We start from the raw sequence: 15715 nt of genomic DNA, 5'->3' as shown, positions 1-15715 counted from the left end.
TCTCAGTATGTGTGATGTCCAGAGAGGCACAAGGGCACAGGGGACCTGCACAGAAAGGGGCTGATCCCAAAATCCTGCCACCAAAGGCAGAGGCAACCACAGCAGCTCAAAGACAACTCAACAACTGCTCCAAAATAATGGAAAAAATGCAAAATAACGGAAGCAAAAGAGTGGTTTTCTGTAGGAGCCTGTTTACAAGTTGAGGGTTTTATTCCTTCAGCTGGATGATCTATGTCACAAAGTTATTCTGGTCTATTTTTTAAGCCTTCCCAAAAAGTAGTCCAAGAGTTCTTTGTAGTTGCTGCTGTACCCCTCTGACTGCACATTGAAGTTGCAGTGGCTGACATTTGCTGGTGACAGGCAGAACACAAATATTATATTTTTTTCATTCCATTACACAACATCTTCTGCAGCAGATGCCAGGCAAACTGCATGGAGTTTGCTGCATCCAGTACAGCCCTAGTACTGAAAATTCCATGTGGGAAGCTACAGCAGCATTCCATGCTATGTAAGTTCATGGAATGTACAACACACTCTAAATTCCTGAACGGCAGGTACTTCAAATAATTTAGGAAATTATATTTACCAGTAATTATTTTATTTGCCTGCACTGAGGCAGGACAGGGTACATTTCTCAGTTTTATTCCATTGCTTTCATTCAATAACTGCTTTTTAACTTTGAATTGTCAAGTCAATAGGATTCAGAAGAACTCCAAGTAAGCAAATCAATAACTATAAAATGGTGAATATCCCTTCTGTTCAGCTTGGGAAGTCTTCACACAGGTTTGGCTAAAAGGAGGACTTCCAAAATATCTGCAAATGTGCAGGTCAGAGCCAAGGGGGCTGTTTTCACTGGGGGCAGCTCAGGTTACTTCCCCCAGACACCCACACAGATTTCCTGGGAGAAACTGTCACCAGCCCCCAGACAAAGGACAAAGCACAGCCCCTGCCAGGGAATAATGTGGCCACACACCTCGTTCAGTGCCTCACCTGCTGTGGAAGCTTCCAGAGCTTCACTGGCCTCTCCTGGCTCTGAGTCAGCTCCTCATTCCAATAAAAGGCCTTGGCTTGCATCCCAAGGCAGTGGATTGAATCCACAGCCATCTCAAACACGGATTCTTCATCTGGGAGCTGCTGTGGCAGCCACATTCCTCTGGGATAAAGCAGTCCAGGAGGCCTTGGAAACAGGACAGGAGAACTGCGGACAAAGCATTTTCAGCCTGGGCTTAGCCAGCCTGTGAAATATCCCTTTGGAGAACAGGTACATCCAAACCTCTGGAAAACACTGGAAACCCTTCTGCTGATGTGCTTCACCTTGGCTGTGAAGGGAACATCCCATTTGACTCCCAGCTCTGCTGTTTGTGTTGATTTTGTGGATGATACTCAATTAGCACCATGATTGTAACACAAGATCTAAAGATGGAATGCTTTTTTGGTGGAATGTTACTCCCACTAAAATGCACACACACTTTGTGTTTCTCTCCCTCTACTCCTCTCTCATGTGGATGAATGAAAACAATGTCAAACTCCCACTCTGGGAACAAAACAATAACACCCGTGAAATGTTGTGACTAATCCAACCCCAGGAGTCTTTCCCTCGCTCCAAGGAACCTTTGGGAGCCTGGCTTATCTCCCCTGCCAGAACTCAGCCACCACATCCCACCTGCCATAAAATCTTCCAATCTCAGCATTCCCTCTCTTCTGAGTCCTCCCAGGGCTCCCACAGGAGGATCAGGGTCCATCTGCAGCCATTCTTCTCTCTGTAATGTCTTAACCAAAAATAACAGATGCCCATGAAGTTTCTCCCTCATAGAAACTTTTTGATCGCAGCTCTGCACACTCTCCCTGTTCAAAAATTACTGCAGCACAGAGGCCAATAATATCTATTTCTAGAATAAAACCAAGCCTGGAGACTCTTCTACTCTCCAACACATGAATAGCAGGGATGTCCTACCAAACCGTGCACGGAGCTATCACACAGATCTCTAAATTACTGCTTGTTTGAACTTACCTGAACCCTGTGTCAACTGAACTGGCCTCAAAAACAAGCTATACAATGGTGTGAGTGCTCACACTGCTGAATCAGTGCTACAAAAGGGCTTTGTGTGGGTCCTATGTTGAGTGGTCATCCATTACATGGAAAATAAATGCTTCTTCCCAACCAGATTTAATAGGATATAAAGCACTGGCGGTAGATTTAGTTTTACTCCAGCTCTGAATAAGCTTTTCCTGCAATAGCACAACGCATTTGTTATAATGCACTAATATGTTAAATAATTTAATCTGATCAAACAGGTAAATAAATGCATAGAGCTCTATCTCTGTTCAGTTGTGCACAGTCACTGTTCCATGAAAAGCAGACACTTGCAATGGGAATCCCCACAGCAATTATCCACTAAAACTATTTAACATTTATCACCACGTCTCTCATTAACATGATTTGTTTGAGCAGCACGTCCTTTGCTGAACATCCAGGTACAGCTGCCTGTGACACTTTGTGCCTCTGAACAGGCTCAGGGTGGGGTCTGAGGGAACTGAGGGTGAAATTAGGCTGAGAAAGAAGGTTCAATTTTCCTTTGGATCCCTTTTTTTCCACACATATTGAGGTGCTGCAACCCTTTTGCTTTACACCCTCTGGAATCCGTAAATCCAGAGGTACAGATTTTAAGGGACATACCTGCCTGCTCACGAGTCCTCTGGGGAAAGCTCCTGGAGAGGTGACAGGATTCCTGTGATGGAGTGGGACAAGGGGAAGGGAGAAAGGGAAATCATTCTGTGAGGGGACAGACAAAATAGGGGTGAGCAGAGGTGAGGGAGAGGAGAAACAACCATGAGGGGGACGTGAGGCACCAAGAGGGAAATTTTCCTGGAGGGAAATGGGGAGTTTCAGAGTGGCCCAGTAAACCAAGGCAAGAGAGTTGAGAGGGAAACTCAGGAGAACAGCACTGAGGGGGCAGCTCTCGGTCCAGGCTAAGGGTGGCAGGAGGTGAAGGGGCTGAGGGAGCAGCCATTGCATGAGGGTGAGACCCTGGGGCGGTGCCAGGGGAGTGAGGTGAGGCCCTGAGGGGAGCGTCCCGCAGCGAGGGGCTGAGGGGAGCAATCCCTGAGGGATGAGGCGAGGCGCTGAGGGGAGAACACCCGGTGCGGGCGATCCTCTCCCCACGGTGCGGGCGATCCGCTCTCCCTGGACCGGGTGAGGTGCTGAGGTGCGATATGAGCGGGGTGAAGCCCTGAGGGGAGGGCTCCCGGTGCGGGTGCTGCGCTGCGCCCAGTGCAGGTGTCCCGCTCTTCCCGGTGCGGTTGCTACACTCCCCGCGGTGCGGGCGAGGCGCGGTGCCCGGTGCGGGTGAAGCACCGAGCGGAGCACACGCGGTGCCCGGTGCGGGTGAAGCACCGAGCGGAGCACACTCGGCATAAGCGAGGCGCTGCCGGCGGCGCCGCCGGTGCGGGCGGAGCGGCGGGAGAGGCCCGGGGGGGCGGAGCTCCGGTGCTGGGGGCGGGGCCCGGCTCTCGGGGCGGGGCCCCGCGGGCTGGGAGGGGGCCGGGTGTATTGTTCCCCGCGCGGTGCATGCCGGGCCCGCCTCAGCCCCCAACATGGCGTCGCGCTGTCAGCGGTGTGTGTGAGGCGGACGCGGGACGCGGGGCTGCGGGCGGGCACGGCGGCTCCCGGAGCTCCCCGGAGCGCCGCCGCCGCGGTGGCAACGCGCCGCTCCTCGCTGCTGCCCGCCGCGCCCCGGCTGTCCGGCGCCCAGGCCGCTGGGGACGCGCCTGCCCCCGCCCTGCCCCCGCCATGGGCGGGTAGCGGGACCCGCCTCGCCTCAGCCTTGCGGAGCCCCCCCGCCCTCCGCGCCATGGGGTCCCCGGCGGCCGCCTCGGCGGCCGCGGCCACCGACTCGGCGCAGTGGCTGTCGGTGAAGGAGGAGACCATCTTCCTGCACGACGGGCTGATCCGGGTCACCGACCTGGCCGAGCTGCCCAGCGAGATCATTGGAGTGGCCGAACCCGGCGACACCGAGCTGGAGGTGAGGCGGTCCCCCGAGCTGAAGGGAGAGACGGGGCAGAGCCCGGGGGTGAGGGGGAGGATGCCCTCGGGAGAGGGGCACGGTGGCAGTGGAGGCCTGAGGCGAGGAGGACGGGGGATGGGAGATGGGGGTGCAGGGAGGATGACTAGGGGAGGATGGGGGGACCGGGATGGAGGATGCTGGATGCGGATGCCGGGTTAGGGACCTGGAGTCCAGAGCCAGCCGGTGTCGAGGCGTTCTGCTTGTCTTGAGTCAGTCTAATTTATTTCGGATTATAATGAAAGTGGAGCTGGGCAGGAGGATGGTGAGGTGCTGATGTAAATGGAGGGTGAAGTATTAGTGCGTCCTCCTTGTTTTGGATCCATAAGGTTTGGAAATCAGAACCGCACTCAGGGATTTCCGCGTGGCCTTTGGCCCGTTTATTTTTCTTGAAGGTTTTGTGTCTTCTTGCTGTTACTTTTAGACGGTTTGTAATTCACCAGCCTTACAACGACATGCTCAGGGGTGCCTGGGTGTTTTACTCAGCTGTTGACAGTGATCGTTATTAAGGAGCCAGGAGGGCAGCCCAGATTTTCATCCCAGCTTTTTACCTTCCCAGAGCTGCCTGTGGTGTTTGTTGGCTGCAGGCAGGCGGTGCAGCTGTTTTATCTTAGGAGGAGCCGCTGAAGGACTGAATGTCACGGATTATAGGTTGCATCTATTTTGTAGACTGCAATTTTTATTTTTTTTTCCCCCCCCTGTGTGCCTCCCTTCTCCTCTTTCACCCCACCCTCCTCCCCAGCAATGTGGCTCTCAATGACACAGGGGCTTTGTCACCGGAGCTGAGCGGTGGGAGCAAACAGGGGACGCTCCAGCTGGAGCTTTATCTCCGGGCTCTGTTTGATCCCAGGCATTTTAAGCCAAAAAACCCCTTTCAGTGAAGCTTTAGCTGCTGTCTGGGGTGTTGCTGAGAAGAGCCCAAGAGCATTCCTGACAACATCGTTGTTCATCGGGTGACGTGGAATCTTTATGGGCTTTGGGGAAACTTCCCCCAGCCTTATCTAAGGAAAGATATTTTCTGCTGAACGTGCGTTTTCCGCCCTATGTGTTGGGACACTGGGGAATGGCATGGGAAAAATCAGCTGCTCCCATGAAATGGATGTTGGCAAATATCACATGAACAGGAAAAGGGAGATTTTTAAGGTGGCCGACTTATCTCTGTGTGTATAAACATGGAATGATTCTCCCTTGTGATCAGAGTTGCTCTGGTATTCCGTGCAGCTTGGATGCAAGAAAATATTTTGATTCCGTGGCATAGTTCTAGAAGCAGCATTGAGTTTAAAAACTGTGCTAGAAAAATAACATGCTCCCACAGCATTTTTCATGTTATATCATTAGAAAGGAGGATATCCTTTAAAAAACAAACAAGACCTTATTTTAAGATCTTGCCAGCCAGGCCAGAAGTGTGTTCCAGACTGAAACTTGACACACAGCTTCACTTGACAAACACTTCAGCTCTGGAGAATTTTTTATTAGTGTTAGGAATGTTCTGAAACTCCAGTTCTTTGGGAGAGATAGGAGTGGAATTGGTGCTACTGTGTCTTGTGTTTTATGACATTTATTATAACGAGTGTTGCAGCAATCCAGTGCCACTGATTCACTTCATTTTTCCTGCTTTAGAGATTCTTTTCCTGTTGTTCGTGTTTGCAGTGCAAAACTTTTAAATAAATAATTAAATGTGACTTTTTGCTGTGGTGCTTATTTTTGATAAGTACTGATTTTGACTTATTTTGATCTTTATTCCAGGTCATGGCTTATTAAAGCCTTTTATTTCCATCCACTGATAGAATTGATGATCACAAGCGATCCATTTAATTTTTAGATATCTGCAAATTGGTTTAGAGTTTTGTATGGAGGGGGAAGGGTTTTAAAAAAATGAAGATTCACATTGTGCAGATGTTAAATATTTAGCTCCTAACTTTTCTCTGCCTTTTTTTAATGCTGTTTTTATTTATATAAGGGCTACTTTGGTGATGTGGAATGGCTTTGAGGAGCCATTTTGTGGAAATAGGTGCACACATCTGATTGAAGCATGGCCATGCAATCGACTGCTACACAAGAGCTCATTTACCCTCTTTCTACTCCTACTTGCAGTGTAATAAATATCTTTGAAAATGGTCCAAACAGAAATCTCTTGGGATGTGCTATTGGCCAAGGGTAGGAGATGCTGCAGCTGCTGCTTTGATTAGGAAACTTCTTTAATTCACTTCTTGTGCTTCATCAGTGGTGGTCAGAAGCCTGGCTGAATTTCTGAGCTGAAGTGCTTAATTAAAAATGCATAATGTTTAATACTTTAATGGACATTTTTTTGGGTGGTGAAGTATCATTCTGGTCTGTTTTGCTTAAATATCCCTTTAAAGAGCGTATTGGTGACTAATGTCAGTGTGTTTGGATGTGTTTCCTTTGTCCTTCTGTTCAAAGGTTCTGTCTATTTATAAAAAGAAAAGCAGAGAAAAAAAATGTTACAGTGCTGATGTTATGCCAAGAAAGGCTTATGAAAACTCATTATTTTGTTATTTTGACTCCCATGCAGCTTTGTTTTTATCTTTTTGTATATTTGTATGCACTTTTATTTATACATACACATATTTTAATGGTATGTTATAGGATCCTGATCTTCTCTTTCAACTTGTTCTAGGAGTATGTTGACTTTTAAAGGGTGTGGAGGTGTTTGCTCTGTTTTTATTTTTTCTGTGCTGATGTGTGCCAACTTCTTTTCAGCATATTTACCAAAAATTGGGGATTTTTTTCTTTTTTTTTCTTTTTTTTTAAACTTGATAGAATTTTGTAATGATATGCATGAGCCAGATGCTCCTGGTGTGGGTTTCCCACTAAAACCGTCTATTTAGGAGAGACCTGGATTAGTGATTACAGAAGCCTTTGGACCTTTATTTTAAAACCTTTCACACAGAGAAATCTTTGAAAGAGCAAAGTCTTCTCCTTCTTGGAGACAACCCTGAGTGACGGGGCTGGAGGTGTTGCCATGACATTTTGTTTGGTCAATGCCCACCCAGGAGGGACATTCAGTGCAGGAAGAGCTGTAGCTGTTCCTTAATGTGCCCCAAAGGGAACTGCAGCACTTCCAGAATCTTCCCAGCCAGGCATCTTCCCTGGAGTCTGGAACACTGGGAGCATGTTAGACAAACCCTGACGTTTGTCTAAAGGAGGGGAGGTCCCTTAAACCAGGGATTTGATGTGCTGGCTCTGCAGAGTCACCACAGAATCCCAGAATGGTTTGGGATAGAAGGGACCTTAAAGATCATCCAGAATCCCCCTCCTGCCATGGGCAGGGAACCTTCCTCTGATTTTACCATGGAGCTGGGAGTGTAGCTCCTCTCTCAGCAGCTGTTGGGGTCATGTCTCATCTGATGTTTGGACTCTGTTCTGTAGGACAGAGTGAGGTGCCACTGGGCAGGTGTGGCTCTGCACTGAAAATAGTTACCTTTAATCAAGTGGAAGGTAAAAAAGTAATTAAAAAGAAACAAATAAGGAAAAAGTGGTGGCCTTTCCTCTTTGCCCCATTGTGGCCTGGGCTGGCCCTCCACAGAGAGGTTGAAGAGCTGAAGTCCAGCTCTTTTCTCAGCCAGTCCTGTGACCGACTTGTGTTTGCCATTAAATGATTGAGACTGGAAGGTTTCTGCTTAAATTTGAAGTTTTCACTCTTTTTCCTCCCGGCCCAGGGAAAACATTTTGTCACTTTTCCCTGATTGCTGAAGGAGAGAGCAGTTCCCTGCAATTATCTGGGTCAATGCTTCCCAGACCTTTCTGCTTGTGACCTTACTGCCATCTACAAGCGTCACCTCTGTCATGCTGAAAGTCTCTAATGCCACCATCAACAATTGACTCCTTCCTAAGTGGGTGACCTTTCCTGGGGTTGTGACCTCTGACTTGAAAACTGCTGATCCAGGCATGTGGCAGGCTTGGAACACCCTCATCCTGCCTGTGCATCCCCTTCCAGTGCTCCCGGGCTCCTCTGCCAGCACTTAGGATTTGTTAAACTTCTCTAATATGGACCACTGTGCCTCTGACTTTTGCTTTTTGAAATCGTATTTTAGGTAACTTTGTAGAGAAACATTAGGAAAGTTCTCAAGGATGATTTTGCAAATCTGTTTCCCAAATATAGATCTTGTTACCAGTTGAAGCTGATTAATTCAGTGATCTGCGCTCTTAGATGTTTAAATTACAAAGATTTTTCTTTACCTTCTGTAGCCATTTTCACCTACTACTTGAGTAAGAACCAAAGAAATATTTTGATGAACAAAGAAACAACACTTTATAGCATTTTATTTATTTACAGTTTGCTTGTTCTCTGTAATTAATCTCAGATAGAAAGGTTATTTCATAAATTTGTATGGTTACAAAAATTATTTGGGATAAAATTGTAAAAGGTGGTGCCTATTTCTGAGCAATCTGATATTTCCAATGCTTTCACAAAAGAAAATAGTTTCTGCTTTTAGCTGAGTAGTTAAAAACTTGCAGTGCTCCACACAGGACTCAGCAGAGGCTTTGGACAAGAGGATATGGTTAAATTTTCTCAGAGCAGAAAAAACTGGAACAACCTTGAGATTTGTAGTTTTTAACTGCAACACTAAAACTTGGTGTAAAGTGCAGCAGCTGCTACAACATCAGGGAGGGAAATGTTCACACATATTTATATATTTGACACGTGGTGGAGCAAGGAAAAGGCCTTAGAGAGGGGTTAGGAATTGTTTTAGAAGAAATTAAGGTGGATTTTGCACCAAAGGAGCTTTGTGCTGGATATCCCAGAAGATGCCAAGAGCAGGAACACTGTTCCCCAGCAGAGTGGGAGATAAGGAGCAGAGATGCAGGGTTGTTTATGGAGCAGGTTCAGCTGGGATGTGTATTTCAATCTTCAGGGTACCTTTAAAGCTGTCCCTTGTGCTCTTTCTCTTACAGAATAATCCAATACTTTTTGTAATTCAGTCTTTTTACATTGTTTCACTGGTGTTTCTAGAGACAAAAGAGCCAAGTAAACAAGTGGTGCTGTCTCTCTTAACTCTGTACAAGAGGAATCACCTTATACCTGTAATGGGGTGGTCAAAGTAATAGAATTAAAATTTTTCATGCAGTTTTTGAAGATATTTTACAATTTTGAGGTTGTTTCTGTTTTTCTGTCTGGCTTGTACCTCCTATAAGATAGGAATAATCTGTGTTAAATACTCAGGGGGGTATTAGGGGTTTAATTGATCCTGATAAATATTCCACCATCTTCATCTTCACATGTGAACTTCAGCCAATTGAACTCTGAAGAGAAAGAATTAAATGTTATTGGGGAGATTTAGAGGCTTCCCTTTCCAATAGACAACTTGAGGATAAAAACCTCTCTTTATGCACAACTTCACTGCTCCTCAGTTCTCTGTGTAGCAGAATTAAAATACACACCCCCCACAGGCACCAGTGCCAGCACCAGGGAGAGGACAAGGGGCAGGAATTGTAGCCAGAGGAAAAATCTGCCTTTTAGTGACAGCTCACATTTAAATTTACTTAATAGGGTCATAAAACCTCAGGCTAAAACTCTTCATGTATATTAGTGTCTGTTAATTGTGCTTGGTCTGGTATTTACTATCAGCAGAGAAACATGTTGCCCTGAAAATACGGAATGTCAGCCACTCCTTTGTGGAGCAGGTTTGGCAAAATTTCTGTTGAATGGGAAGAATTACCTGGGGAAGGTCATGTAGTAGGATGCAAAAGGACAAATATTGGATACAGTGGGGAAGATGACACCTCCCCATAGTTCATCTAAAATCAGAGACCTTTTGTGCTTCTTGATGTTGAAGAAGATGTCAAAGACCAGTTGGAGTGGTTGAACTTTTTGCTCTACCATTTTCTAATTAAAATATTGACTAAAATTGATTTAAAAGATCAAACAGGGAAATCATGTGTAAGGATAAGATACTGTAAAATTTAAATAGTGACAATTAAACTATTTAATAGCACCATTTTTAGTTATATGCAAGTAGCTACTTGGGTAACTCATTCTATGGCAAAGTGATGTGTTTGTTACATCCTTTTCATCCTCTTTGATTCTGTTCAAGCCTTGTTAGTCAGGAATGTTTGGAGTTGGGAAGTGATGGATCAGGGACTGGTTCAGGTGAGGTTTGTGTGGGGCTGGGTTTGGTGCCTGCCCCCAACACCTCCCCAGGTGTTGCACAGGGAAATACTGAGGCACCCCAAAAGGGTGTTGGAAATCAGTCCCAAATCAGAGCTGAAGCTGAGGTGTAAATCCTGAGGCAGCCCAGAAACAGTAGGAAAGGGAATTTTTCCTTTTATAAACACTGGTAGTTGTGTTGTCACAAATTCTGATACAGAATTTGTGAAAGAACGTGATGGGGGTTTTCTTGCATTTTATTTTAACTTGTTTTGACTTCAGATAGTTGGAAGATGACAAGCTTTGCCTGGAGAAATGAGAACCCTGGCAAGGGCTGGGATTCCTGTGCAGAATCTTTCATGTATCCAGGGGGAAGCACTGATGGATCTGGCAGGGACCAAGTGAAGCTCTGTCCCTGTTGGGGTGGGAAGGGCTGGCTTTGGTTCCCTGGGATGTGTCCGAACCCTGGAAGCTCCCAGGGTGTTTGTCCCAGCCTCACTGGGAACATTTGGTCTTAAAGCTCTTTTTTGGAGGTAGCTCTGAGTACTGACCTCTAGTAAAAAGGCTTTTGAGGAAAACAGCCTTTAATTTAATTTGCTGAAGTGTCCTGTGTAGCAGATGACCTGACACCTTCTAATATCCTCTTGTTTTCTGGAAGTGCAAATGCCTGCTTAGATCTTCAGATGAGGTCAAATAATTAAGTTTTTTTTCCCACTGGTTCCATAAGCCGTGAATGAAAATCAGATGATGTAAACTGCATTATCAGAAGTCTCTTAAGTCCCATTTTGGAATGATCTTGTAAATCTGTTGAAGCTGATGTACTTCCTGTATCATTTACCCAAATTAGTGCTCATTTCCCTTATGAAAGACTGAAGTGAAACACTCTTACAATCCCAGACAGACCGTGCACGCTTTTAAAGCAAATTGGCAACTGTGAGATCAGGGAGAAACTAAAACTTCAGCAGGAAAAAGCTTTTCATCAGCAAAACTGCACATATTTGACACTGACTCGTCCTGATTGCTACAAGACACACTCAGAGCTGTAGAGCCATATCAAAGGCAAAAAAGAAAAAAAAAATCCTGTTAAATTGTGGGATTTGAGGAGCAAGACATGCAACACCAAGCACATCACAACTTGTCTTTTGTGGTGGTATCTTTGTTATTAACAAAGACCACAGACCTGTTTTCTTCAGCATTTAACTCTAAAAATGCAAACATTAATTCTCTTTTCCCTCCATTTATCCAGTTTGTTGTCACTTAGTGGAAAATCCATCCAGTTTAGTTCAAGAAAATCAAAAGCCAACTGTTGTAGAAAGTGATTCCATCTATAACAGGAAACAAACATTTCTGAGACAGCAGAACACACAACTTAACAGGAGGTGGTTATTTTAAATGTATAATATGCGGTTTAGGAATTAATCTTCATCATCTCTTGGTGAAATTAATTAAAGGAGGTTTATTAGGTATAAGGAGCTCAATACAACATCCATTTAAATGTGATTATGATGCGAATTCCTTTTGAGTGAACTTTTCCTGGCTGTAGTGACGAATGTCCTAGTGAAGAGCTGTTTGCCTTTAGTCAGGGGCTGTGTGGCACTGGCAGATGTGATTTGTCCTGCAGCATTTTAACAAGCTGTTCAGGAGTCTGCAATTAGCCAGAAACATTTATTTCATGATCTCTGACTGCTGCCTGCAGTTAAAAAACCCCACAAAGCAAACAACCCTGGATGCCATTCCCCTTGGCAGCTTTGTCTCTCAAGTTCTCCTTCCCACATTTATATTTATTTATTAAATGAGAGAAGGACAGTTTTACAGCATAAAGATGGACCAAAGATTGTGTTTGAGGGCAAACGAGGCACTTTGGAACGGGGCCAGAAGCCCTTTGGACACCAAATCCCTTTGGACACTGGATCCAAAGTATCAGAAAATGCTTGGCTCATGGCTTTCCTTGAGATTGGCACAGCTTAAGTGACTTTGCTGATCTCCACTGTTGTTTGCTGGAAGGAGAAAAGTTGTCTGTAAATTACTTAAAACTGAGTTTTTCCAGTCCCAGGTTGGGTACTAAACCATAAATACATTTTTGTGTCATGCTTTACTTGTTTTCTGTTGTTCCAACTTGGTCTCCAGTTTTATTTAGAAGTGCCAAAAAAGCCTCTTTCTTCTGTCTGAAATGATGAGGAGGAGACTTTTAGGGTTTTTAACTACAGCAGCAACTTGAAGTATTTTGAGAAAGGTGTAGCTATAGCCAAGTGCAAGATAATAAAATTTAAGAGGGAAGAAAGCAGGGGAGAGAGAGTGTAACAGAACTCTTGGCTTGGTGAATTGGAGAGAACTGGTTGGTTGGTTGGTTGGTTTGTTTGTTTATTTGAAGAGCTCCAAAACTAGAACAAGCATGTTCTTATTACACAATATTAGTGACCTGTTAGTTTTATAGAAGGGCTCTAAACCCCTGGGACTCTCTAACCTCACAGTTCTTTTGAAGTTTTTAGCAAAATTGCCTCGATTACAGAAAAAAGCTCCAGAGGATGGGAGTGTTTATTTTCCAAGCTACTCTTTTGTATGTTTATTTTTCTTTACGATCTGTGTTATTGTTGTTGTTAACTCCCAAACCTGGGTTTGGTGAGGATGCTGAGTCAGCAATAACAGGCTCACAGAATTCCACAGCAGAGGGGTGGGAAGGGATCTCTGGAGATCCCCCAGTCCAAACCCCTGCCCAGGCAGGGTCACCTGGAGCAGGTGACACAGGGAAACCCCACACCCTTCCTGGGCAGCTGTCCCAGGCCTTTGCCATCCTCCATGGATAGGAGTTCATGGGATTCCATGTGTTTTAGTTTGTGGCCATGACTCCTCATCCTGAGATGGACACGACACCCCTCACCCGTTCTTTGGCCCTGGGCGTAGCTTTATTCATTCCCAGAAATTAAAAATAATATCCCTCCATCTGCTGTAGAGAACAGCTGATCTAAAAATCGCACCGCAGCCATACGGGATTTTTTTCTTTTCCTCTACAAACACCCACTTTTCCGTTCCCAGATCCTGACCTTCGAGACCAAGAACCCGACGGAGCTGGCGGAGCGCTTGCGCTCGGTGTGCGGGAACCAGAGCAACGCGTACGCGCGGCTCCTGGAGTACCGGCTCAACGCCCTGCGCGGGCTCTGGAACGCCCAGCGCCAGCTGGCCCTGGAGGAGCAGCACGACCGTGAGAGCTCCGGGGATGAGGAGGCCCTGGCCCTGCTCAAGCGCCAGGGGTTGTTACAGCAGCCCGAGCAGGCTCCCTTCACCTCCCGCATGGGGCTGCTGCTGGTGTTCCCGCTGATCCAGTCGCAGAGCAGAACAGACCCTTCCCTGTGTAACATCACTGCTGAGGTGCTGCTGAATTGCCTTCGGGACTGCCAGCCCCTGAGCCTCACCAAGGAACCGGCCGACTGCCTCAACGGCATCGAGTCCCTGCTCTGCTCCTGGCTGGAGGACACGGCGCCCTCCGGCCAGCACATCCCTTACAAGCAGAAGGAAAATGCTGCTGCTGCCCTGGTTGCCTTGGCTTGTGCGAGGTAAGGGAGCTGTGCTGAAATAACAGAGAATGGTGGGATTGTTAAGGTTGGATGTAACAGCCTGGGATGCTTAAATTCAAGGGTTAAACTGAGGTTCTTGAGGTTTGGCATAAGGTGAAATCCCAACCAGATGTTCTCAAGGGGTCACAAGTATACGAAAGTTGACTGGTAAAAGAAAGAGAATTAAGGAATTTTGGGAAAGTCCAGCCGTGATTCACCATTAACCATATCCCCAAATTCCACATCCACGGTTTTTGAGCCCTTCCAGGATGGTGACTCCAGCACCCCTGGGCAATGCTGGGGTTGGTGTTCATTCTCTTTCCATTGAAACAAATCAAAAATGACTGCACTGGTGATACTTATTTTTAGCTTGCCCCAGCCTTTCTCTTTCTGATATTTAAATATTGGGTTGGAAAGGGTGAAACTGCTAAGCATTTAATTTTTGCTTGTGTTTAGCATATGCAAAAGCAGAAGGATCTGGGTTAGCAATGCCTCGTGTGCATATTGCTGCTTCTACTGCAGCGAGCTGCTCTAGGAATGGTTCCAAATGTGTTTATCAGGGAGAAAAGTTGTCTCCTTTTCCCTTTTGTGCACCTTTCTTTGGCTGGGGAAGGTGGAACTGCCCAGTTTCTGGCAATTCCTTTCAGATTTGGTTTCAGTGCTGTCTCTCAAATGTCTGGAGGTATTTTTTCATTTTGTTGCCAGTGAAGAGTTCAACCATTGAAGGTTAAAATACCCTTTGTCCTGCATGGGTTTGGCATCAGAGGATTGAGGATGAATAGGTCATAATTTCTTTTAATCAAAAACTTCTTTTTTTTTAGGGAATGGGGGTTGGGGAGAGGGGGGTGGAAATATAAAACCTCTGCAAAGCCCCATGAATGTTGCTTTAAAATCACAAGGAGCCTTTTGGAAATGTTGGCCTGAATGTTTCTCCAGGTCACAGCCTTGTCTGTGAAGTTTAACTCGGATTTAAAATGTTGGAGTTCCCAGGATATGGCATGATTTGCTTTAGGAAAAGGTTTATTCAAATGAAACCTACTTAATTTCTAGTGCACTTGTTTTAATGAAGTCAATGAGAAATTTATGGTATGTGGCAAATTATTCTGTCCTGACAACTGCCTTATCTGAAAGGCAATGTACTTGAACGTAGCTCAGAGAAATTGGATTTGATAAACACAATCTCATTTCTTTTTTTTCCCAGATGTCAATTTGCAGGAAATATGGGATGTTCTGTTGCAGCTGAGCTAAATTTCAAGTAGAGCTTTTGAACTTCAGGTTGATCTTTTATTTTCTTTGCAAGTCTGCCTTGCATTGCTTAGAGAGTTGAAATATCCCATTGTGCTTTGTTCACCTCTGAAAGCCTCACACTTTTCCTTTAAATATCCAAGTCATGTGTTGAAGAAAAAACCTTGAAAATGAGACTATTATTGACATTCCTAATTGCAATCTTGGGTGCTTCTTATTGCTAAAAAAAACCGAACAGGGTAAATATTGCTTTAAATAATTAATTGAGGTGCTTTAATGTGTTTGGTGTCAATTTTCTCCAGGCTGAGGTTTATCAGTGAAAGCAAAGAGCTGAAGATGTCACTGGGGAAAACAAGGATTGGGGTGTGGAGGAGGAAATTTTGGGAGCTGGCTGACCACATGTGACAGCAAAAGGTTGGATTCATCAGAGTGCAGGGCAAGGATCTCACTCTTCTTCACTCCTGTTTGTGAAGGAAGCAGCTCGTAACTGACCTAAGACACAGCCAAATTCTCCTCCTTAGGTGGGCTGTAATGCCTGGAAATAAAGCTACCACATCTTCCAGAAAATGGCCCTGACCTTTAAAACAGAAATTGTAAAATACACATTTTTAAAGACATCTGGTTCTGTCAAATCTGGGGTTGTGAGGGGAGACCTGATCCCAGTGCACAACTTCCTCAGGAGGGGCAGCCCTGATCTCTGGGAGCAGGAACAGCACCCAGGGAACAGCTGGAGCTGTGTCAGGGGTGTT

The 15715-nt window shown here is 45.6% G+C and overlaps 1 protein-coding gene across 4 annotated transcripts in view; it reads left to right on the top strand.

Annotated features, from left to right (window-relative positions):
- The first annotated feature begins 3771 nt into the window (after positions 1–3771).
- HECTD4 (HECT domain E3 ubiquitin protein ligase 4) overlaps positions 3772–15715 on the top strand; it is a 64362-nt gene continuing 52418 nt past the window's right edge. For 3 of the 4 annotated variants that reach the window (XM_015644084.3, XM_015644083.2, XM_015644086.3), the window contains exons 1-2: positions 3772–4022; positions 13204–13721. In XM_015644084.3, the coding sequence (XP_015499570.1) occupies positions 3852–4022; positions 13204–13721 (689 nt within the window). In that variant the 5' untranslated portion in view covers positions 3772–3851. The remainder of the gene's footprint in view (positions 4023–13203; positions 13722–15715) is intronic. The other variant, XM_015644085.3, reaches the window with a different exon arrangement.

The sequence above is a fragment of the Parus major genome, chromosome 15 (genome assembly GCF_001522545.3).
Source record: "Parus major isolate Abel chromosome 15, Parus_major1.1, whole genome shotgun sequence".
Taxonomy (NCBI): Eukaryota; Metazoa; Chordata; class Aves; order Passeriformes; family Paridae; genus Parus; species Parus major.
This window is presented reverse-complemented; position numbering and strand designations above follow the sequence as displayed.